The sequence below is a fragment of the Benincasa hispida genome, chromosome 5, assembly GCF_009727055.1.
Source record: "Benincasa hispida cultivar B227 chromosome 5, ASM972705v1, whole genome shotgun sequence".
Lineage (NCBI taxonomy): Eukaryota > Viridiplantae > Streptophyta > Magnoliopsida > Cucurbitales > Cucurbitaceae > Benincasa > Benincasa hispida.
In genome coordinates, this window is record NC_052353.1 from 2,975,928 (window position 1) to 2,999,040 (window position 23,113).

Below are 23,113 nucleotides of genomic sequence, written 5' to 3' on the forward strand. Positions count from 1 at the left end.
GATAATCATGCACATTTAAATTGAGATGTTATTTGAGCCCAAGCAAAGCTTAATACTCTATTTTAGATGGACCAACTACTAGTTTGTGATTAGTGTAATCATTTAGTTGAAAAGGGAGAGAATTTTGCTTGATTTTTACTGATAAATTAATATCCCCCACTTTTCGATTAGACCCGTCATTCTGTTTAGAAGTTTTCATAATCGTGTTTTGGATTGGTAGTTGCAAAGATTAATGTATTTGTCTAGTCATTTAAAGTCTCTTTTCAACTAAAGATCTCTCGGTGGAATTTAGGGCCTATTTTGAATGACTTTTCAAGTGCTTAAAAATACTTTTGTAAGCACTTGAACATCATTCCAAACAAGCCCTTAATCACACGATCTAGAACTAGTACTCTTTCTGTTCTTGATTCATTTAAACTTAGATCTAATGAGTAACGTGGACCCTATAAAATAAAGACCGTTAGAATTTTCGTCATGGATTCTGGAATGTTTTTCAGGATAAAGACTACTTTCATATGGACTCCAAGGTATAAAAAGTCCAACGTCCACCAATGGACTTACTTGGTCTTGGGCTTCCTTAGGCAAGATCAGGTGCAACAGCATGGCATAGATGGACCAAGACATCAGTTCAAAGGCCCATGTAGCAATGTGGGCCATATTCATGGACCCAAATTGGCTTCAAACGACGACATGAAAGTGGTTTATTTGAACCGATTCGGCAATCCCCAGACATATCGATGAAAATGCAGGTAATCATTCAAAGTTTAGTAGTACCTGGAAAGGATGGAAGAATCTTATTGCATGGTTTGTTGAGTATCCATGTCTTCGAAACCACAATCCCATGCAAGATTTTCTCCTACAATTCAAGGATAAAAGAGTAAGGAAACAACGTGGACCCATCGTTTATGCTAAGTAAATAATTCTCCGCTGCTTATTAAAATATGTTCGAGCAGTAAATCTACACCACACCAACTTATGCAGGCTTTCGTTAGAACACGTGGGTATAAACCGATGTATTTTTTAGTTCAACAACATTTGCTTCTTGGTCGAATGCATATGTGTTAACCAATTGACCAGTTAGAGCTTGAGGGAATCCTCATCACTGTATTTCCAATGAACCAAACTAAACACTCTTTTTTCTAGATAGCCTACAAGGGCAAAAAAATGGTTATTTGTCTTTCTTTAGACAGAAAGGTACATTTCAAGCCCCAATATCAGCCATCTGATAGCAATTTTTTATTCCAGAACAGAAGATAAACAGAATATAAGACGAATTACTATATACAAAAGATATTATCTATCTGTATAGAAAATTGTAGACCAAAATTGCCAGGTATAATCTAGAATACGAAATTTAGGTTTGTCTAGTTTTGTTCAGCTTTGCAACTCCCTCCTATTTTTCGTTTATAACATCTCCAGATTCTCATTCCCGATCCCAGAAGAATGACAAACAAAATGTCAATTACCAAGAAATTACAAAGAACGGTGCAACATGTACCATGTAGTTTCAAAAATCTGTTAAACATGGTATTTATTTACACAACTATCTAATTTTGTTCATGAAAAAAATAATAATAATAATAATAATAATTAACAGCATCAATTCTTCAATCCAAAAGGTAAAGGAAATATAGTCATTATACTTCGAAGCATAGACGTAAAGATTAGTTTACCAAGAATAGACAATCTGCGTACCCATAATAACTGTTTCACTAGAAGAAAGCATCAAATCTCTCATTGGAACTTGTTTTCCCCAATTTTTTTGGCTGTAAAACCTGTTGAAAGAAATTCAAAAGGAGGCATGGAACCGAACTCAATGACGCTTCTATTAAATCAACATTTCATGCTTTGGGCTGAATTACATTTTCACAAAAAGTAATGTCAATGGAGTGGCGTAAGAATATAGATTCTCATTTGAGTTAATGATGATCTAATGTAAGAAAGATGCCAGCCGTGGATCCGTACGATATGGAAGACCGCTTCGAGCACCCAAAGCACGACAACATCCAGCAGCCTGCAAATAAAATTTAACGATGAACATAGCTCAACTGGTCAAGGCAGAGAATCAAATCCCCTACTTTCATATATTTTTTAACTAAAAAAATAAAAATAAAAAATACATTAAACAAATAACTTACCACTTGGGCGGAAAATGGCAATAACTTCTCTGGTGGCATGTTGGCACATAAGGCTGGAATTAAAATGAAAAGCATAAATTCATACTAAAGCTCCCGTATTAAACAGAGAAAAAAACTGCATGACTATTGAGGAGGATGTTAATTAAGCTAGAAATAAAGACAAGTAAAAATGTATATAAAGAATTCTTGAATGAACAATTGTATGCCATGCGATTCATTCTGAAATAGTTAGCAAACTTTCTGCATAAAAGCGGACAAATGAAATTGCAAGCTGAACTCTAAAGAACAAAGCAGCCGCTAGAAAATACAAAGATAACAAAGTTATCAGATAAAATTGTTCAAAATTGTTCATATTACGAACCATAGAGAACTGCTCCAACGAATGCATCTCCAGCACCAGTTGTATCAACAATCTCAGACTCCGATATTTTTTCAGCTGTCCCGAGCAACAGCCTGCCACAAACTGTCCCTATCCCCTTGGCTCTCAACTTGGCAACTGGCTGAAAAAGATGAGGACGAAATATAACCGAACATCATTACATCCTCAAATGTAAAAGGATATAATCTCTTGGACTCATAACAACTATGACTCAACCACAGATATTAATGTGATCGTTAAGTTGGCACTTATATACACAGCTTGCAAACTCCAAATTTATCAATCCTCTCCGATAATTCCTATGCTCAACCCAAGCTTCATACTGTTCAATCAATATTATAATAGTGTAGATTCTTACAAAAAGTTCCATATATCCCTCAGATAATTTGTACAAAATGATTCATCCTTTTTATACCAGAGAAAATGAAATGATTACATCTGTCAACTATTCATTTTTCTTAAAATTGTTACAAACAGGTTCCATCTTCAATACCAACGTAACAACATCAGTAGGAAGCCTCACAGCTTTTGATCCAACAACATACTACATCCAAAACAATGCAGGGCAGACAGACCTTCAAAATTATCTTCTCTTAAAAGTCTAGGACCTAGGAACAAAAATCCACCCTACAAACGTTAGCAAGTGCTTCCCATTCCCTTTCTTTACATCACAATTTCTTGATGATCAACAGACATTAATCCACAAGGATCGTTATAAACCATAACATTTTAATGGTACACTGCACAAAAGGTATAAACAGCCAATCGTTTTATCAAGGACTGCAATAGAGTTGAGCAAACGCCAAAATAATGATTAAAAATAAATTACCGATGATACAGAAGCTGGAACATTAATATTCTCATCCCTTCTGCTCTGGACCACTTCAAGTAAGCTGTCTACTTCAAACTCTTCCATCTGATCAGATGTTTCTGCCAGAAACAGAGAAAATACCTGTAAATTTTAAATATAAATTAAATTCATAAAATTTTGTACCTAACAAGATCCATCCTTAGAGGGTGAACAGCATCATACAATGCCAACGGTAAAGTAGAAAGTTGATCATAAAAACTCACCAGCAGCACTTCTTTCGAGCATTATGCATCCATTTTCACCCAAGGTGACGATCACGAATTTGAGTTTCGGAAGTCGCAGAAGCATGGAAACAAGTGCAGATGGAATTGATGGTGCCTCTGTCCATTCCTGTCCATTAAATAACGTTTCTATAATTTACCAACAGAAAACATGAGCCCCTATACATAAAATATTCCACAAACAACTTCAGACATAAAGATGAATAGAAAGAATGAAAAAAGAACCGAATCTGTTCTATAGATTGTACAACTATATCTTTGAGTTCCAACAAGAAAAAAACATAATTTTAATACAAATTCAAACATACATACTACAAGGTTATAATAATTATATAAACTAGTCAATGAAAAAACCAATCATATCTTGCTTACACGTGGCACCAAAAACTCTCAAACAAACACACAAGTTACATGAGGCATAAGCAGCTCTACAAGTATGCATGATGATTAATAAAGACAAAGGGATCAAAATAGAAACTTAAGATCCAATATAACAAATTTAAAAGTTTTAAAGATATTCAGAGTAATAAGTACGGATGAAGTTCAATTTCCCAACAGGAAAATTTTAACGTGTAGGAGAATTTAGAAAGCAAGGAATGAAGAAAGAACACTTGCCTGTGGAAATCTCGTTGAGCAGACAACATAACTGGCAAATAACAGGAGATCATCCAGACCTTCCCTTTTCCTTTCTGCATCGATCAACATAGGTATATTCTGCCGAGCTGCCTGTGCAGTAAAAGTAAAATTAATATCCCTTACAACATGGAAAAAAAGGAGATGGTTAAGAACAAACAACCAGTTCATTGATGTTTGGAAAGTGACTAAGAAAAAGCCAAAAGCTGAAAGAAGAAAAGTGTTGAATTTCTTTTGAATTTTTAATCTGGAAAGGGAACACAGAAGTCTGGCTCTTAAAAATCAACATAAAAGAGTAAGCTCAAGACATGAGCGCAGAATTTGAAGCATCAAAGCAACTTTTGATATTTTTACCTCTTGTGCAACAAGCAAAGCAGTTTCATGCAATCTTACGTCAAAATATACAAATCTAGCCCCATCTAATGCAGACAGCAAGCTTGATCGCGAGAGGTCATCTGGCACCATAGGAGGAGATCCTGGGGTGTGGATGCATGTACGAGTGTGCCTAAAAAAGTTTGCCAAGGTAAATGAATTGTGAGATGATTGTGTGTATGTACATTCCTTATAATTTTATTTTGTGCATTCTGTCTCAGAAATTATAAACGTCAGAAGACTTCCCCTGAAAGATCAAGATACAAAAAATTCCTCAATAGTCAATACTAAAATGTGAGATTGAGACTATAACAAGACTGTATAATAGAACGTATACGTTCTTTACAATCCACAACATCATTTCAAACTCGACACATGATTTAAAAGGCTCATGCCTCACAACAAGCAAACATCCACGAAAAGACACTCATGCCTTTTTTTCTTTTAATAAGAATTAAGAAACCAAACTTCATTGACATAGGTGAAAGGATATACAAGGGCAATACTAAAACAAGCCAAAAACAAGACAACCCTCACGCCCAATTACAGAGTAGAGAAGCATGAAAATGCAAATGCTTACGTTTTATTATCCACAATAATATAGGTAAATGGTGAAGTACCCCCTTCAGAAACCTGAGAAAACACATAAATTCACAAATATGAAACTCATAGGAAATCACTAAAGATCCCATCACGAAGAGAGAGCAGGTATTCTTACAGATAGAAAATAGTAGGAAAAGATGAAATATTAATAGCAACACATCTATATTGAACAGAAAATTCTACATTTTATGTTTTAACATAACAAATGTGAGTATGGAAATTTGAGCTTCCAACTTTAAGAGAAAAATAGATGCAAGATATAAATTTCACTAAAAAAAAGAACTAAACGATAATTAAATATTTTATAAGTAGTAGGTAACCAGCTTTATAATGTCCACAACTGTTAATTAAAAGTACATACTAAGAGAAATTTGCAAAGTGGAAAGTTCTGAAGTCATTCAGAATGTCAAACCTCAACATATCAACGAAGATCATTAAGCAATTGAATAGTAAGAAGTAACTAAATTTTACTTGAACTAGTAAATGCACTTAACGCAGGTTTCAGCACACAAAATTTAACTTTACGTCCTTTAATGTTTCCGTTCACCCTCAGACCCTCAAATTCTCACTACATTCTTGCTTCACTTCTCCGTAAAAACATACATTGGAATTAGAATTCAAGACCACAGAATGTGTTTTGCTTGTTTCTTGATAACTCACAAACACCAAATAATGCATTAAGCATGGCCCTTGTATTCCAAAAGATAACCATTAGCATTAGACTTTATAGTCTGTAGATGAACATCCATCACCATTACACTAGCATCAGCAAAAAAATAATAATAACAAACATGACTTTTCCCAATTTTGATGCCCTCAGTTTGTCCCCTTTGCCATGGTAGTGGGATTACCTCTATCATATTCTCTTTGGCTGCGCTTATTTGCAAAATTGTTGACACAAACTGCTGTCAAAATTGTTAATACTATTCTCTTCTTATTTAAAGGAAAATATTCTTCAGCTTCTCCTCGGACTTCAAATGACTTTGGAGCCTCACTAATTATGGATCAATGTGATTAAAGCTCTCCTTTCATAATTATGGATGGAAAGGAATCTAAGAGATTCTCGAGAGCAAATACCTTCCTTGGCTTGATCGTTCTGAGTTTGCAAAATTGAAAGTCTACCCCCGGTACTCTCCCTCCAAGTCTTTTTCTATTTTTTCTTTGTTAAATATTAATTTGAATTGGGATGCCTTTATTTTCCCCGTGTAGTTATTTTGTTTTATTTTTGTCTTTATTCACTCCCTTCTAAAGTTCATATCTTTTGAACATCCATCTCATTTCATTTCTTAAATGAAGGTCTTGTTTCTCGTTATAATAATAATAAGAAGAAGAAGAATTTTTTTAAAAAAATGAAAAGAAAAAAAATTAAAAAGCGTACAGCAAGTACAAAATACAAAAACAAGGGCAGTATTGTCAAGATAATACAGAAGTCAATTATGATGATGTAAGTCATAAATACTTGAAATTGTGTATTATGAAGAGCTTACTACAAGAAAAGATGTATCTATGCCATCAGCTTCTAGCTCCTCAATTATGCTCCTTCCTTGACTATCATCTGCAACCTACAATTTTATCATGGATGAAAATGTTACAAACTTTATTCAAAGGAGACAAAAACAGCAATATATAGACCAGTTCCATTTAATACTTAAAAGTCGGGCTGGAAAGGAAAGATTCCATGGATAAAGAGCAACCTTGGAAATTATCCTTGGTGTTAAACCCAACCGAGCTGCGGAAGTTAAAGCATTCCCTACATTTCCTCCACCTTGCACCTAAGAAGAAGTCATCAGCTACAGGTTTTCCAAATGGTTACAATAAATAGAAACTACAGTCTTCTTGTTGTAAGAACACATTTCATTAAATTAGCTAAATTCATACAGATAATAATGTATAGTATTCAATACAATTGAACTTGAAGCCAAGACAACTCACAATATTATTGTTGGGAATTTAGAGACATTTTCAAATCTTACTTAAAATTTCCATTCCATAGGATAAAGCAGTACACAAATAAAGTAAGCAATTTAAAGGAGACAAGATAGGAATAAAGAAATAACACTCTTGAGTTCATACTATTTCACCCCAAACTTTGGGCTATTTTCAGCCTTCTCCAACTACAGATTCTACAGAAATCGATGAAGATTACAAGTGGGGCAATCTCACAAATGTTCCTCTCTATTTTTCTCGTAAAAATTTAAACTCTAAAACACCCTCAAAAGCCTAGCCATCACTCCCTTTTCTTACAAATAAAGAATGAAATGGATTTTGTCATGCTATTGCACCATGTCACTTTAGTGTAGCACCATTGCACTTCCTTCTCAAATTCATGACTCTATGTTGTGCTGCAGCAATGTTAATGTTTCTTTTCTCCCCATCCCCATTTCCTTTAATCTGGACTTTAAACAGATCAATGAGCGGATCTCTAATTAAGCCATATAGATGATGGACAAATCTCAACTGTTATATTCTAAGTTCTACTCCAAACACATTCACTTCCTAATGCTCTGTTGGTCCAGATATCATATGGTGGGAGTAAATGAATTAACAAAAGGTATGCTGAGTAGTTCAAAACAATATTTCAGTAAAGAGGGGTCTTAAAAGCGCAAAAGAAACTTGACGTCTATCAGAACTTGAGGAATTTCACATGGCAAAAATTAACAAGAGTTGAACTGAAAATATTCCAATTGTCAGCAATGTCGAAAACTTGACATAAAAAAGAAAAGTGAAAAAAAAAAATGACCGTTTAATAAATCCTCATCCGAATCGATTCAGTCAACGCTGAATCTTTTCATCATGAGCAAAGTCTACATATCATTCATACACAGCACAAGTTCAACAAATGCTTAATACATAGCTAGGCAACCACAAAAAAAGAAACTGATGTCTCGATCGTATCGCTAACAAGAAGAAAGCACACCTTTAAGCTTGTGGTTCTAATTTTGTCGTCAGGATTTGGATAAGAAGCCACTGCAGCCAAAAAATCAACAGAAGTAGCACCAACACCAAGCTGCAAAAACACACCTAACCATTCAATAACTTTCAATGATTCAAAAAGTACACATATGGAATGATTTATGTCAATAACAGAGCCAGAGCAGTCGAGCATTGCAAGGAAATAGAGAAAGAAACTCACAACCACACGATTTTCAGGAAGTGAAATCGGAACGGAGGAGGAGGTTGAGGAGGACATTTTCGGCCTGAAATCAGAATATGCAGAAAGAAACAGCTGAAATTGTAAAGAATTAGTTTGGATTTGATCGGGAAAATGTGAGTGGAAGTAAGGGATTGCAGGAGAGGGAATGCAAACCTGGTTGATTTGGAGAACCGAAGAAAGGTTGGAGAAGAATGAAGAAGCGTTTTGCTTGAAATGAAAGCCTGCAATGGCGTCATCTTGTTTATGGGTGCAGAAGAACCGGCGCCGAGGTGATTGCCTCCCCCTCTTCGCCACCCGTCTCTTCTGTTTTGTTTTCACTTTGGCTTCACTTTTTTTTCTTTTTTTTTCCGAATAAATTTAAAATCTATATTATCCACAATATTTAAAATTATAACCGTTTATATTTTCGAGAAAATTTTGAAAATTTAAAAATAAATAAATAAATAAAAGTTCAGAAAAGGATGTCTAAAATAATTTATAGAAAAGTTAGGCACTTTAAATCATGAAATTTGTCATTTAATTTATGTTCGCATTAATAATAATTCTTTTTATTAAATTTTTTTTATGAAATAATAGAAATTTCGATGTCCAATCTATTGAGATGTGAAAATTTTAGATATGTCAGATAGAAATTCAACGTGTCGTGGAAATTAAAATGATATTTTTCATTTTCATTTACTTGTTTAAATTTTGATTTTTATTTACATAATTCAAAATTTTATACTAAAGAATATTAATACTTAAATTCAAATAAACAGTTGTTTAAGTAATTATCTTCTAATTCAATGTTTTTTAAAAACAACATTTAAATACTTTTAAAATAAATTAAACGTGTCTCCAATTCAAATCCACGTCATGTAAATAGTTGTATGATCTAATCGAGTGTCATGTCCACCCTTCATTAATTTTTGGTCTACCCTATTTTAGATTACATTACGTTTTAAAAAAATCTAGAACACTTTTACAATAAACATTAAACTTCGAAGCTTCAATTTAGATATATATATATATATATATATTTTTATATATATAAACTATGGAAACATATAAAAAGAAAAAGAAAATAATGATCAGTGCAACCAAGACAGAGTCTTTTAAGTATGCAAAAATTGTCAAAAGAAGATATGATACAACTACACGAGAGTATTCAAATTACATTTCTAACCTCGTATGGTAATGAATCAACAATTCCAAAATTAGAACCCAATACTTTGCGCTCTCTCTTTTTTTCTTTTTCCTTCTCTCTCACACATATAAAGACAACTTTTAACTTCCAAACCTGAAAGCCACCTTTATGAACCAGAGAGTTAAAACTGTACATTTTTAAAGAGTCGCACAAAGGCATCCACAAGATTTAAAAAGAAACTCAAACCCAAAACCTGTTGCTGTTCCAAGAAGGCCTTGAAAGAAATCCTCCGTGCTCGCTCCTACTTCCTGAAAATCTATAAAACGCAGGTTTGCTTCGAGCGGTTCGCAATGGACCTGACCTGTTTCCATGCCGAATAGGCAAAGATATCTCGTCGCCTACTAAACTTGAAGTTGAAAACGGACGGTTTTCCATCTCTTCAAGAGGGCCAGAGCTGTATTCCATGGTGATGAAGGAAGAGGCTTGACCATATGTCAGTCGAGGTGTAAGGCCACCGGCATTCCACCAACTGCTGTCGGATGGGACAAGGTCGCCTTTGAAATCCGAGTCCCGAGCAGAGGACTCCTTTTGACTGCAGTAATCTGCACATGTCTCGTCTGTGTCGTTATATATCAGCTTAAGAGCCTGCACAACTTCTCCCATAAATGGCCTCTGAGTCACCTCTGGATGAACGCACATTGAAGCAATGGCAGCCACCTTGGCCATGTCATCGAAGTCATAAGTACCAGCTAGAGAAGGATCTACTAGTTGCTCCAAACCTTCTCTACTGGTCAATAGAGGCCGCGCCCATGTCACGAGGTTTTCCTCACCATGTGGTTGGGACATGTCCACCGGTTTTCTTCCTGAAAGAAGTTCAAGTAGCACAACTCCATAACTGTAAACATCGCTTTTGACAAGCAGGTGCCCGGTCATTGCATATTCAGGGGCTACATACCTGCAAATTTATCAACTTGGTCAAGGAGATCCACCAATATTATGTAAAGTAGAGACAGACTTGAGATTCATGTCCCTTATTTTCTGAAGTGAGTTAATCAACAATATCACAGAAAAAAAGTTTATCCTGCTAATAATTCGGTTCTGAAACTAGTTTCTTGAATCCATGATCCACGGACTAAATACTACTACAGATTCGTAAATCGATGCAATAAGAAATAGAGCAACATACTCCCCTTTCCTATATATACACAAAAAAATAGTTTGTAATCACTTTTTTTAATTTAAAAAATGACAGGTGTAAATTTTTAACTGGGTGCAGCAAGGAGTGCACGGTGCAGCAGTATTTTCCTAAGAAATATAGATATGCTCAACACCAGAATTACCCGAAAGTTCCCATCACGCGTGTTGAGATATGTTCACTGCCTTCAGTTGCTTCCCTGGCCAATCCAAAATCCGAAACCTTGGGGGTGAAGTCAACTTCCAAGAGAACATTACTTGCCTTGAAATCGCGGTGAATTACACGGGGATTAGAATCTTCATGAAGATATGCCAAACCTCTTGCTGCTCCAAGAGCAATCTTTAATCGTGCGTCCCAGTCAAGGGGTCCTTTTCTCTTGTCAATGCCTACACAATACAGATGAAGGGCCTTTTTAATATAAAACCAAGTGCAATTAGATGACATAAAAAATGGATAGTTGAACTTCCATCAAGCAATAAAGGTATAGAGAACTACAATATAATCAGTTTCTTTTTCTTGTGAGTGTTCGAACTAGCCAAAGCTCATATCGACTAATCTCACATGACAACCCACTTGACCCTACAACATTTGAGTGTCAAAAAAAACTTATAAGATATTAAATCCTATGTTGGTGGCCACCATAGATTGAACCCATGACCTCTTAGCCCTTTATCATAGTTATGCCCTCTATTTACTACTAGGTCAACAGTTAAGAACAAGATGGAAAAAACTTTTGGAACTAAATAAATGGTAATGTACACATATCTAAAGAGAGAAACCTAAAGAGCTCTTACTTTTTTAAAAAAAAATACAGGTGAAAGCGACATCGAAAACCAAATGTTATTTACTTGATGCTAAGAATGGTTAATTCAGCGTATATCTCCAAAAAGATACAGAAATTTTTGTTTCTATTACTACCAAAGGAAAGCTAGGATTTTTTGGCATCATACCCTACGAGAGTATTCAAGAATACGAATTTATTACTCTCACAGTCATGTAAACATTAAAGGCTCCAAATCAGAGTATCTTACACAAATCTCTTTGTAGCTAATCTACTTTTGCTATCAACTTAGATCGGGGGTCTTTTGTTTGATCCTGTCACTCCTGGCATAGGGATGCCTAGTTATATCATTTGATGTTGGTTGGTTAAGAAATTTCTGAAGTTTCATATGAACAAATCAACCCTTTTCTTCACCCTTCTGGCTTTGAGAAATCCTTCATCTATCAATACTTTTTGATACAGAACTTCAAATAAGAAAAGGTTGACCGACTTTTTTAAACAGAACAAATTAAAATGTCCCGATAGCCAATATATAACTAACAGACGATAGACAGACTGACAGAGAAAGTCCCTAGGCACAAAAAGCAGATGAATCTTTAATTTGATGTTATCCACGAGATCAAATTTCATCGCATTGATGATCAAGGAAAAAGGTGAATGAGGCATTTCTGTTCTAAGATTGAATGAATGAGAAAAGTTTTACTAAAGTTGACCAAACAAATCATGTATAGAAAATGGAGACGTCCAACAACAGTACATATAAGAATGCATAACAAACACCTAAAATGATAAATTATAGGTGATATGGGAAACATACCATGCAAGTGAGACTCAACACTGCCATTATGGACAAGCTCATAAACTAAGCAGCGAGTTCGCCCTTCAATGCATATCCCAATCAGTTTCACGAGATTCCGATGATGAAGTCTACTCAACATTTCAACTTCTGCAATAAATTCACGGTCTCTATTCTGATTATCCCGTGTAAGCAACTTAACTGCAACTTCATTTCCATCTTCCAAAATACCACAGTAAACACGGCCAAATCCCCCTTCACCTAAAATCCTTTTTGAACTAAACTTGTCTGTTGCTTTCTCAAGTTCAGAAAGTGAAAATGTTTTAACAGATTGAAGACTGGTTGGCATTGTGGAAATTAGGGAAACAGAGGTGGAGCTTGCAATGCTACTTGATAATGCTGATCCTAGACCTGCATTAATTCAAAATGAAATCGTCTCAAGCAGCATTACAAGTAAAATAAACAGGACTTGCAATATGGCTCACTGAATGGACAGTTCATAATCAAATAATACTTGTGAAAAGATCCTTGTGATAACAAACAGATCAGGGTCTACAAACTCACCAGATCTTTTGTTAATTGATGACGTGAAGACAGGGCCAACAGCACTAGACGGCCTGCCAACTTTTCTCCATTTAAAAAAGATGGAAAGAGCTCCAATGAACACTAATAACACAACAAATGCTGAAAGTGCTATGATGGCAATTGTTTTGACATTCATCTTCTGGCTCTTATTAACAAAATTTGCAGTAATGGGAAGGTCACCCGCACTTCCACTAGGAGCACTTCCCATGTACCCTCCATATGGCGGTGAAGAAGGAATCCCTGATCATGGCTCATTATTCTCAGTATTTACTGATAGGGGGAGAGGTTAACAAAAGCAGAGAAAAAAAAAATGTTGAAGTTATTACCTGGATAGCTGATGTAGACAACTTGATAATCACCAAAAAGCGTCATATTCAAATGCACTTTTTTATCCCAAAACCTTCTGTAAGTCAGTACTGCAGTTGTATTATCAAACTTCTCTCCTAGTGGTACTAAATTTATGTCCACCATAGTTCTTCCTTGATTTTGACTGTCTGCACTTGCACCCATGATTTTCACTTGGCTCTGCTCCAAGTAAGTCCCCACTGCAATCTCACTTTCAAGCTCGTTCATCACAGGAAAAACAGCATATGGAGCTATATCCAGAAGAAGTCTGACTTTCATGGGAAACACACAACCACAAGGTGAACCAAAGGGAGCTGCAGTAAGGGGCTCCATGCATATTTGATCACAACCTTCCAAGTCCATGGGTAAAAAATATTTAGTACAAAGAATTTCGTGAAAAACAATTTACAACTTCAAGGCTAACCATTGGTCTAGACAACGATAGATGAAAATTTGCAAAGGTCCTTTGATAACCTTCTTTATGGATCACCATCACTTAACAAAATCAAAGGCACCACGTACTAATCATGACGTCAAATGTTACAAAGCTATTCAAATGTAGATATTGAATTAAAACAATGGTTTCACAGCGACAGAATTCCAGCTCTGAAATAAATCATGTTAAAGCAAATGCTTAACAGATGGGAATGGCTCTATAAACCTGTTTTTTTAGCTAGAAATAAGATGGACGGAGATATTGATCAATCAAAAGGAGCAAGCACTTTAGCAGCCTAGAAGCAATTACAAGAAATGAGGAGCAGAAGTGTAGAAACAAAGAGCCATCATTTGGTAATCATAATCTGTGAGGTTATACAGGTTTTCGATTTTGACATATAATTGACCGCTAAATAATTCAATCCCCGACTATACCTTGGTCTTTTGATGGGGTAGGAGCAACCATATGAGGCCGTACACGACGCCGTCGATGACGTCGGATAGGCAAGGGTGCACTCCTAGGACCTACAAAAGCGTAGTGCCAGTAAGTAATGGCAAAACAAAGGACAATGGAGAATCTATTAAATTGCCTTCATAACCTGGAGAGGGTGCAGGAGCAGTAGATGGTCCCAAAGAAGACTTAAATATCCAGTTACCACGTAACTTTGACGGCACAAATGAAAAACTTATCGAGTCCAACCTTGCTGCAATTATGGAGACATGTGCATGCCATAGAAAAAGAGATAAACATGAATCGTTGAACAATTAGGAGATGAAAAAGGCATGAACATCATAAAAATTAACTACTTCACTTTTCATTTTTTCCACCAACTGTGTTCGGTATTCCCAGAAAGCTAAAAATAATTAATTTGAATTTGAGAACAATCCCAACCAAGCAGAAATTAAATTAAACATTAAAAAACGACCAGATGATTAGGAAAAGCAAGATCACTGCCTTATTTAAATTCTCCATTCCCAGGTCATTATTTATAATTTCCTGGTCCTTATTCCGAAGTCAAAGTCAAATAATGATTTTTATGATTAGAATTCAAAGTCTGAACGAAATGTTATTACTACCAACTGTATTTTTTTTATTGGATAAGTAATGTTTTCATTGATGAATGAAATTATCCAAAGAAATACAAAAATGAGTCCAATTTAGAGGGAATACAAAAGATGTTTCCAATGTGCAGCTGCATTTTCCTCATTTAGAATTATTGACTCTAGAGATATAGTAATATGGAGAAGACTAAATTGTTTCAAGCACCGACAGAACCAGAAGCGTCCCTTGTTTCAAAGAGAGCAGACAAAATTCTACTGAGTTAATTCGGGGACACACGATAGATTTTTATCCTATAGTATTCTACAAAAAAGACATATCAAGATAAATAATCCCGATACGCTCCTTGGATTTATTTAAAACCCTCAAGGAGTCGTATGAGGTGAAAATCTCATGTACGGTTCTGTAATAGCGATAAGAACAGTGATGTTATTACCGATTATGATTATCTAACAGTTCGAGTACCGTTAATATAGTTTAGGCTCAATCAAAATATGGTTTTTGGGGGTGGAATTTGTGGTGTCTACCTATAGGGTTTGTTATTTTTCTAATTTCTTCCTTAGCAGTATGCGAGACGATCATCGTGGGAATCAGCACTCTTAGATACATTATTTTGATAAGTAGAGTTCCAAAAACGATAAAAAGCATTTTCTAGTTCACTTACAAAAGAAGGATCATTGTCAATCTCAAAAATTTGATTTTCAATATCATGGAGAGTTAGCGACCCGGGACATCGAGCGAAGAGCTCCAATGCACGTATTTGGAGCTAGATCCAATTCGGAATTTTCCTTGAGAGGTATCAGGAAGGAATTGGAATGTAATAATATCGATTGAAACAGATACAAAAGAAAAGGTTTGGCCCAACAGGCAAACATGGCGGGCTCCGGCTCCGCGCACCTGCTGACACCTTTCGAAGCACTTTCGAGTGTAGTTTGGAAGATATCTTGAGAAAAGGTTTTAGCACCGGTGTATTCTATATGTACTCTAGTTTATTCGAAGTATCCCAATGGTGTAACGCCGTCGACTTATTGGGAAAAAGGAGGAAACCGCAAGAGTGAAGGATCGAAAGGGTCTCGCATTTTACCGGGAAAAACGATAAGAACTTAGTTTTAGGGCATATGCATGGGATTAGCCGCTTCAATGGGTTCTTTTATTCTGGCCGGAGGCCAAATTACCAAACGTCTAGCATTCCCTCACGCTCTTCGGCCCGAGCCTCAAAAAGGTTCATTTGTCGTTCCACCCCCTGATACTCCTTGGAAGACATTAGCCGGCAAAAGGCCTCCGAGGAAGGTAATCAAAAAAGGAAAGAGGTCAGACAGATACCAATGAAAGAATAAAAAAAATTTCGGAGTCCGGCCACGAGGTCTGATAAGTATGAATCATAGTTCTAATATTTGTTCTAATATTTTGGAATCTATTTCATATATTCTGTGCTCCAGATACTAGCCTAGACTGAATATCCAACGAGATAAAATCATCTTTTCGTTTAATATGCTCCTCTTCAAATTGTTGAAAACCAACTTCAGATGCAGGAAACTGAAGCTGAAAAGAGATGAATTTAGGTTTATTGGCAGAGTTAGTAAGATTGATGCCTCCACATAACAACCAAACTTATTCCATTCTAATCATTGACGTGGAAGATGTAGCTTCACTTTGTAGTTTGCAAAAGAAGTTCCTTTGATTAAAGACACATCATGGTCAAAAGTTAATAGACGGCGTAAAATTTTCCAACTTTGGGAGTTTGGACAACTGATGGGTATGTAATTAGTTCAAACAGAAGCTACAAGTTGTGCATTATCAATTTCTGTAAGAGCAATGACTTTACATTCAAACACATTTTGGGCACTTATCGTGTGTTTATAATACTGAACTTGGAATATGTATAGATATTAATCAAACGAGACACGTTGATACTAAATGGAAATCACTATACCATGCTCTGTTGACATTTCTGTGGTCATTGTTTGCAAGTTTGGCTGTAAGGAAGGAGATAAGTATATGTGTGGCGAAACTGAAGATTGTCCTGAAACCAGAGACAATAAGTAACTCTCAGAAGTTCTACATTACAATACCCAAGACAATTCAGTTAATAACAATACTAATACAGCTCATCAATAAGAGATTCGAATGTTGTATTCAGCAAAATATATAAAAAAAAAAAAAAAAAAAAAAAAAAAAAAAAATCAGAAGCAAATCGAGTGTCGCTCTTACTACAGCTTAACATACAGTAGAGTAAATTAACTGCTAACTAAAACACTTTCTGAAGGAATGACTCTTTTTACACAGAAATACAAAAGGCGAAAAGAAGTAAAGCAAGCAACAGAAACAACGTACTTTTTTCTGAAGTAGAAAAGTTACCTGAGCAAGAGAAAAGCAAATCGAACGAATGAAGAACCAAAAGAAGGTGCATAATCGAGAAAGGCATTTTCGTGTCCAGAAAGGAAATTTCAATGGAAAAGAATCATCATCATCATTATGATCATCATCAGTAGCCATAGCGAGCTACAACCTCAACCACCAGCTGAACAAAAATCTGCCAAAGAAAACACCCACAAGAGTTACGATTAAGCACTCGCCGGCAAGAATCATCTTCAACGCAATGAGAGGTCAAAATCCGGCACCACATGGCTGAAAATGACCGGAAAAAAACCCTAGGAGAGAGAAAACGAAAGAGGAGGAAGCAATGCAGGTATGAAGAGTTGCAGATCCATGAAATGCGGTGGAAGATCTAGAAGAAAGGATAAAGAAAAGGTGCAGAATACAAGGAGAAAGAAGAGTGAAGGAGGAATTTAGGGAGAGAAAACAATGGAGGAAAATGGAGAAGGAGATCTTGAGAGGAGGAAGGAAGGAGCTAGGTGAGGAAACTTTAATACATGGCAACAAACAACACTCTACTATTACTGCTACTACTAAGCCACTGCTTTTTATTTTATTTTATTTGTTTGTTTTTTATTTTTGCATAAAGGTGGCCAATGGATGGGTCTGGTCCACGCGCTGTTGAATGAAACGACAATTTAGAGACTCGTTTGACTACGTCATAATTCCTTTTTTTCTTTTTGTTTTCTTTTGCCAAACAAAAACTACCAAAGTAGGAGGAGACTTTCACTATATATATATATATATAAAATATAATATAATATAAACGATATACAAATTTTTGTTAAGAGTTTTGTTATTGTCGCGGAAGATGTCACAAAAGATGCCTTTTCTACAAATTATTTGTTTTCCTATTTGAAAAATTCTGCATAATTATTTTATATGGATTATTTCCTTTCTTATGGTCTGCATAATTCATCCGAGGATGTTTTTATCCTTTTCTGGAATGCCTATTTACTTGCAAGTATTGGGCTTTGTTAGGGTTGCCAATTTCCATGCAAGAAGCAATTCACAATCTTGGGTGGAGCTTAAGGCTTTATTATTGAGAAGAGATTCTCGATCTTAAGGGGAACCTAAGACTTCACTATGCGAGAAGGAGTTCTCTAACTTAAGGTGTACCTAAGTCAGATTAGTGAAGGTTGTTTACTGAATGAAGGAAAGATAACACCAATAGAGAGGGAGTCCCAAACATTGAGGATAGTTGAAGTGTTTGTTGCTAATATTAACATATTTAGGGGGAGCCTAAGTTCTTCAGAGAGGGAGTCTCGGATCTAGGGGAACCTAGGTGATTGGTGAGTTAGGCTCTATACGAGTCACTGTAATAGTCATTACATTATAAATAAGTACTACGTTGTAATTGATTGACTCTTTAATATTAGTGGATTATTTTTCTTGGGCATACTACTCTCAGATGTAGGTGGTTATTGTCACACTCTCTCCCAAATCACTTACTTAACCTGTAAAGAGATGTGAAGACAATAGACGTCAACCCTCGTATGACATCCACTGCCCATTCTACTCCTAAAACTTGTCTCCATTGCACCTGTTGTACCTGATAATCAATCAATGTACATACATTCACCAACATACCCAAACATGCAACCTTGGCTTAAACACTAATGCACACACCACTTATATACAACCAGAACAACTTTACATGAGTTTATACTACAACGATTTCATCTAGGGTTCTATCATTTTCCTCTAATATGTACATGGAAGTCTTAAAGTTTACACAAAACATGATAGATCACCTAAACTTCTTTTGACCCTTTGAGATTCTAAGCTTTGTGGCATACTGGCATATCAGCAAGATTTTGGGGAATTAACCACTACCCGTGGAGTTAAAATATTGGAAAATATGAGCTTAAAATGCCAAGTGAATGATTAGCTTTTAAAACATACTGTCATAATATGTCATAATACGTAAAACATGATTTACTAATAAAATTCAAGATTCCATTGATCAGGGTTAATAAAAACATAATCTGATTACATAAAAGATCATGGCATATAAAACCTAAAAACATAACTCATCATTGGTTTGCTTCATAAAACATTTGTACTTAATTGCCTTAGTTGAGGGAGAGCTTCTTTTTGCTTAATCGCTCAATGTCGATAATACTAATCATACATGTACGTAGATATGGGTCTTGAAGACCTATATTAGGCTTTAGAGTATGGGATTTTGTATACCTTACCATACCTTCGATTATGAAAATCTCCTGATAGCAATTTTGTATACTTTACCATATCTTCAGTACCAGAAACTTTAGATTAGTTTACAAGATTCTATGTATCTTACCATACCTTTGATACCAGAGATCCTAAAATAGGGTGAAGCATTTAAAATATCAAACGTTTCAATGAAAACATACCTTAAAATAGCATATTCATGAAGAGATTGTCAAAAAGCATTATGCTTTATCAACACATGGTGTCGTTGTAAACTTTTAAACATGCTTCACATAAAACATATTATGCATCTGAAATAACCCAGCATTCCTCATAAAACTAAAAGGAATTCATGAACATTAGGAATGTCGTAATAATAAAATCATACTTGAGTCATCATAGCAATTTCATGGTGAAATCTAGCATACGACTTTTCTTTTATATAATTCAAAACATTCAACTCATAACTCGTGATTTAAAATGTAAGCCATATAGAATATTCATTCAATTATAAATTATGCATCCAGGCACTCGGAGTAAATCATGCATAAATAGTCGTGGAACACATTTTAAGAAAGTCTTTTAGAAAACATTGTCACTCACAATTTTCAGCTCGATCCTTCGGATTTATAAGTCTCTCCTAATTGAACTTGACCTAAAAATCACATTATAACCCATGGTTATCTTCTAGATAATTATTCAGTCCAAACAGTACATCAACAACTCATCATTTAACCATAACTCCCCTAACCCCTAAATCCTCCCTAAAATATCCCAACTTTACTTAAACTTCCCTAAAACCCCAATTTAAAGTTTTACTTTGCAATTGAGTCCTTTAATTACTTAAAATCAACTTGAGGTCCCAAAATTAATTTCCAATTGTAGGTTTTAGGTGCCGTAAAAATGCCAACTATCCTTAATTTTTTTCCAAACCCTAACTTATCCAATTTAAGGTTTCACCTTATACTTTAATCCTCAAATTACATTAAAATTAACTTATGGTTCCAAATCAATTCAATCTTAAGGTCAAAGCATCTAACTGGTACCCATGAGAACTTAAATGGAGCTTAGGAACATCTTAATTAACCTTAATTTTGTCTAATTTTACCTAATCTATTAACCCTAATTAGGGTTTATTTTATAAATTGACCCCTTAATCAACTTCAACTATTAACTTAGATCCCAATTTCTCCTAATTTCAAGTTTAAAGTATCATAATTGGACCCCTAATCATGCTCAAGAACACCTCAATTATCCTAAAATTGGATTTCCCGCTTTTAATCTCGGACAAAAGATGATAGACAGTGGTCATCTGCAACCTCCAGAAAATTTCCAGATTCCGGCCAGCTTTTCCGGTGAGCTCTTCAGACTTAATTTCATCGATTTCCGGTCATTAAAAGCTCAATTAATCTCATATAAACCTCTTACCCATCATCTAAAATATCTTACTTCAAAATTTGGAGCCTCGAATCGCCTTGAATCTCCCGGAATTGATCAAACACTCCTCGATCCCCTGTTTTCCCGATGAAAAAGTTGCAGAAATTTTCAGAGTCTAAATTCAACATTTTCAGCCAATAAAACTTAAATTAACTTTTACAAAGCTTTAGAGGGACTTTAGAATAAACTTAAATTCGAAGTTGGAGCCTCTATTTAACCTCTAAGTCCACGAATTTGCATTAAACCCGAATTCTTCTGTTTTCGAAAAAACTACATGTTTTCTTAAAAACTGACGGCCTTCCCAAATTCGTTCTCCTTTGTCAGCCCTCGAAGTTATTTCTTACTCAATTCTCTCCAACTTTAGTGAATAAAACATTCCAATTGTTCGACTGTTTTGAGAGAAATCTTCAATCTTCCACAGTAACACACCCTGTTCGAGGCAGTTTTTGTCAACGAAAATGAGCTCTAAATTCGTAAATTCCAGACCAAATAACCTCAATTATTTTGCTTAAGATTCTTAGATAACTTGTAGGTTAAATAACCTTAAAGTTTGAAGCTTCAAAAATCCCTCGAACTCCCAAAATTAGCTCAAACTCCACGGTGCTCGGTTTTTTTCAAATTTCGATCAAGGTACGATTTTTCTTTAAATTATCCAGCTTCCCTTCCAGTTTTCTTCAACTTTCCGATCACCAATTCCCTTAGCAATCACAAGTCTTCTTCTCCTTCGTTCTCTCTTCAACTTTTTGAAAGAATTTTGCAGGTTGCATGTAAATTTTTAACTCACACCGACTGCTTTCCTTCCCTTTTTACGTTACTGCAGACCAACCTTCAGTCTACAAACAACCCATTGCCAGCAGCCGCTTCTTTTCTTCACTTCGTGGCCTCACTTCCCCAATTTCTTCCTTTTCCACTCTTGATAATCATTTCATTTTTTATTTTTGTTTTTAAAAGAATCAACGAAGTCTAATAATTAGAATTTAAAAAATGATTCTATAGATTAATTAATAATTTAATTTATCAAACATAGATGATAGCTCTCAAAAAGAGCTATTATTCCTAACTTAATTCGAGCTCGTTATCGGATTTTACGTGTTTATTCCCCTATTTTGTAGGTATCGAGTAATCAAGAGGTAGAACTAATCATTTGGTGAAGAACAGGGTTAATTTGAAGCAATTTGGAGTTGATTTGAGCATTCGGGCTTCAAATGAGTTGAAATGAGTAAAATGCCCTTGCCGAAGCGTCACAACGCTCTTGATTTGCCTAAGTCTGACGCTCACCTGACGCTTGGAGGCAGTAGCTTGGAGTACAGGGGAGCGTAGCATAGCGTCACAACGCTCTGGAGATTCATCAGTGCCACCATCACAATGCCAGGCAACGCTCCAACCCTAACGCTTGTGGACAGAATGGGTAGCGTTGCAACGCTCCCTGTCAGCGTTGCAATGCTACGATTTTATACGGACGGAAAACAAAGCGCGCGAGAGAGAGACCGTCAGGCCTAGCGTTGGACTTCCAGCTCGATGCTCCCCTCCAGTCGCATCAACGTTGCAACGCTGTCTTGATTTTTCCTATAAATAATTCTCTTCTGTTTTAGGTCGGCATATGCTGAAAATTGTATTGTTCCTTAATGGAGGCCGAGGAGAGGCATTGACTTCTTCCTTTTCCTTTATGTTTTCAATATCCTTAGGTTAGTTTTTATTTTATTTTCGGATTATGGATGTGTGTTGGACGTATCTCGTTGGTTTGTCTACGAATCGATGAGGTAATTCTTTTGTTTAGTTCTTGGATCGAGCATTCTTGTGATTTGATGAGTTTTTTGTCCAATATTGCATTTAAATTTAGATTTTATGTTTTTCTTTGAATCTTGCATGATTTAAATTTGCTTTTGTGTGTTAGATTGACGCCCCTATCATGATCGCATATCTTAGCTAGTTAAATTCAAGCTCACACGTATCCCTGTAACCGTCCATGCTTTGAGTTCACCCTTGTAGCATCGATTAGATAAGCATGTTTAGGTGTATAGGCTGACCTTGAATCTTTACATCGCACGTTTAATCTAGATTTAAAGAATAAATTGATTATTTGAATATGGCTATCATGATACTTAATCAACATAGTTAAATCTTGTATCTTAATGCATGTGTTTTTAGTTATTCATGACCACTAAGGACCCAATTGCATCTAGAAGCATGTAGGTTAGTGAAAAGAAATCAGACATGAGGATTTCTATGAGCAGCGGAATGATTGTTCCAAATTTCATTCGTATATGAATATTCACAATTACAATCAAGAAACGGAAACATATAGGCTATGCACAAAACGAAATGACAACATGCTTTACTATACGATCAAGGGAAAGAATGCACATACCTTTGAAGACCCATCTTCAATCTCCCTTGATCACGAACGCTTGAACAGACTCCAAGACTGCAA

At 35.5% G+C, this 23,113-nt stretch overlaps 2 protein-coding genes across 4 annotated transcripts; both read right to left on the reverse strand.

The window, feature by feature from the left end:
• Positions 1–1,603: 1,603 nt before the first annotated feature.
• LOC120078724 (ribokinase) lies at positions 1,604–8,722 on the reverse strand. 2 transcript variants are annotated; one of them, XM_039033029.1, is made up of 13 exons: positions 8,525–8,722; positions 8,351–8,414; positions 8,135–8,224; positions 6,912–6,989; positions 6,705–6,779; positions 5,195–5,247; positions 4,597–4,747; positions 4,225–4,335; positions 3,592–3,718; positions 3,347–3,447; positions 2,500–2,638; positions 2,139–2,191; positions 1,604–2,014 (listed from the first exon to the last, which is right to left on the reverse strand). In XM_039033029.1, the coding sequence occupies exons 1-13, from the start codon at positions 8,605–8,607 to the stop codon at positions 1,931–1,933; spliced, it is 1,209 nt and encodes a 402-aa protein (XP_038888957.1). In that variant the 5' UTR covers positions 8,608–8,722; the 3' UTR covers positions 1,604–1,930. The 2 variants fall into 2 exon arrangements, with proteins under 2 accessions (XP_038888957.1, XP_038888958.1); XM_039033030.1 differs by having other exon boundaries at positions 8,351–8,443; positions 8,525–8,659.
• A 723-nt stretch (positions 8,723–9,445) lies between these two features.
• On the reverse strand, positions 9,446–17,600 carry LOC120078079 (receptor-like serine/threonine-protein kinase ALE2). Of its 2 annotated transcripts, XM_039032287.1 has the most exons (9): positions 17,053–17,599; positions 16,628–16,717; positions 14,234–14,338; positions 14,070–14,159; positions 13,181–13,549; positions 12,834–13,094; positions 12,291–12,680; positions 10,838–11,078; positions 9,446–10,452 (listed from the first exon to the last, which is right to left on the reverse strand). In XM_039032287.1, the coding sequence occupies exons 1-9, from the start codon at positions 17,117–17,119 to the stop codon at positions 9,738–9,740; spliced, it is 2,328 nt and encodes a 775-aa protein (XP_038888215.1). In that variant the 5' UTR covers positions 17,120–17,599; the 3' UTR covers positions 9,446–9,737. The 2 variants fall into 2 exon arrangements, with proteins under 2 accessions (XP_038888215.1, XP_038888216.1); XM_039032288.1 differs by lacking the exon at positions 16,628–16,717 and having other exon boundaries at positions 17,053–17,600.
• Positions 17,601–23,113: the final 5,513 nt, after the last annotated feature.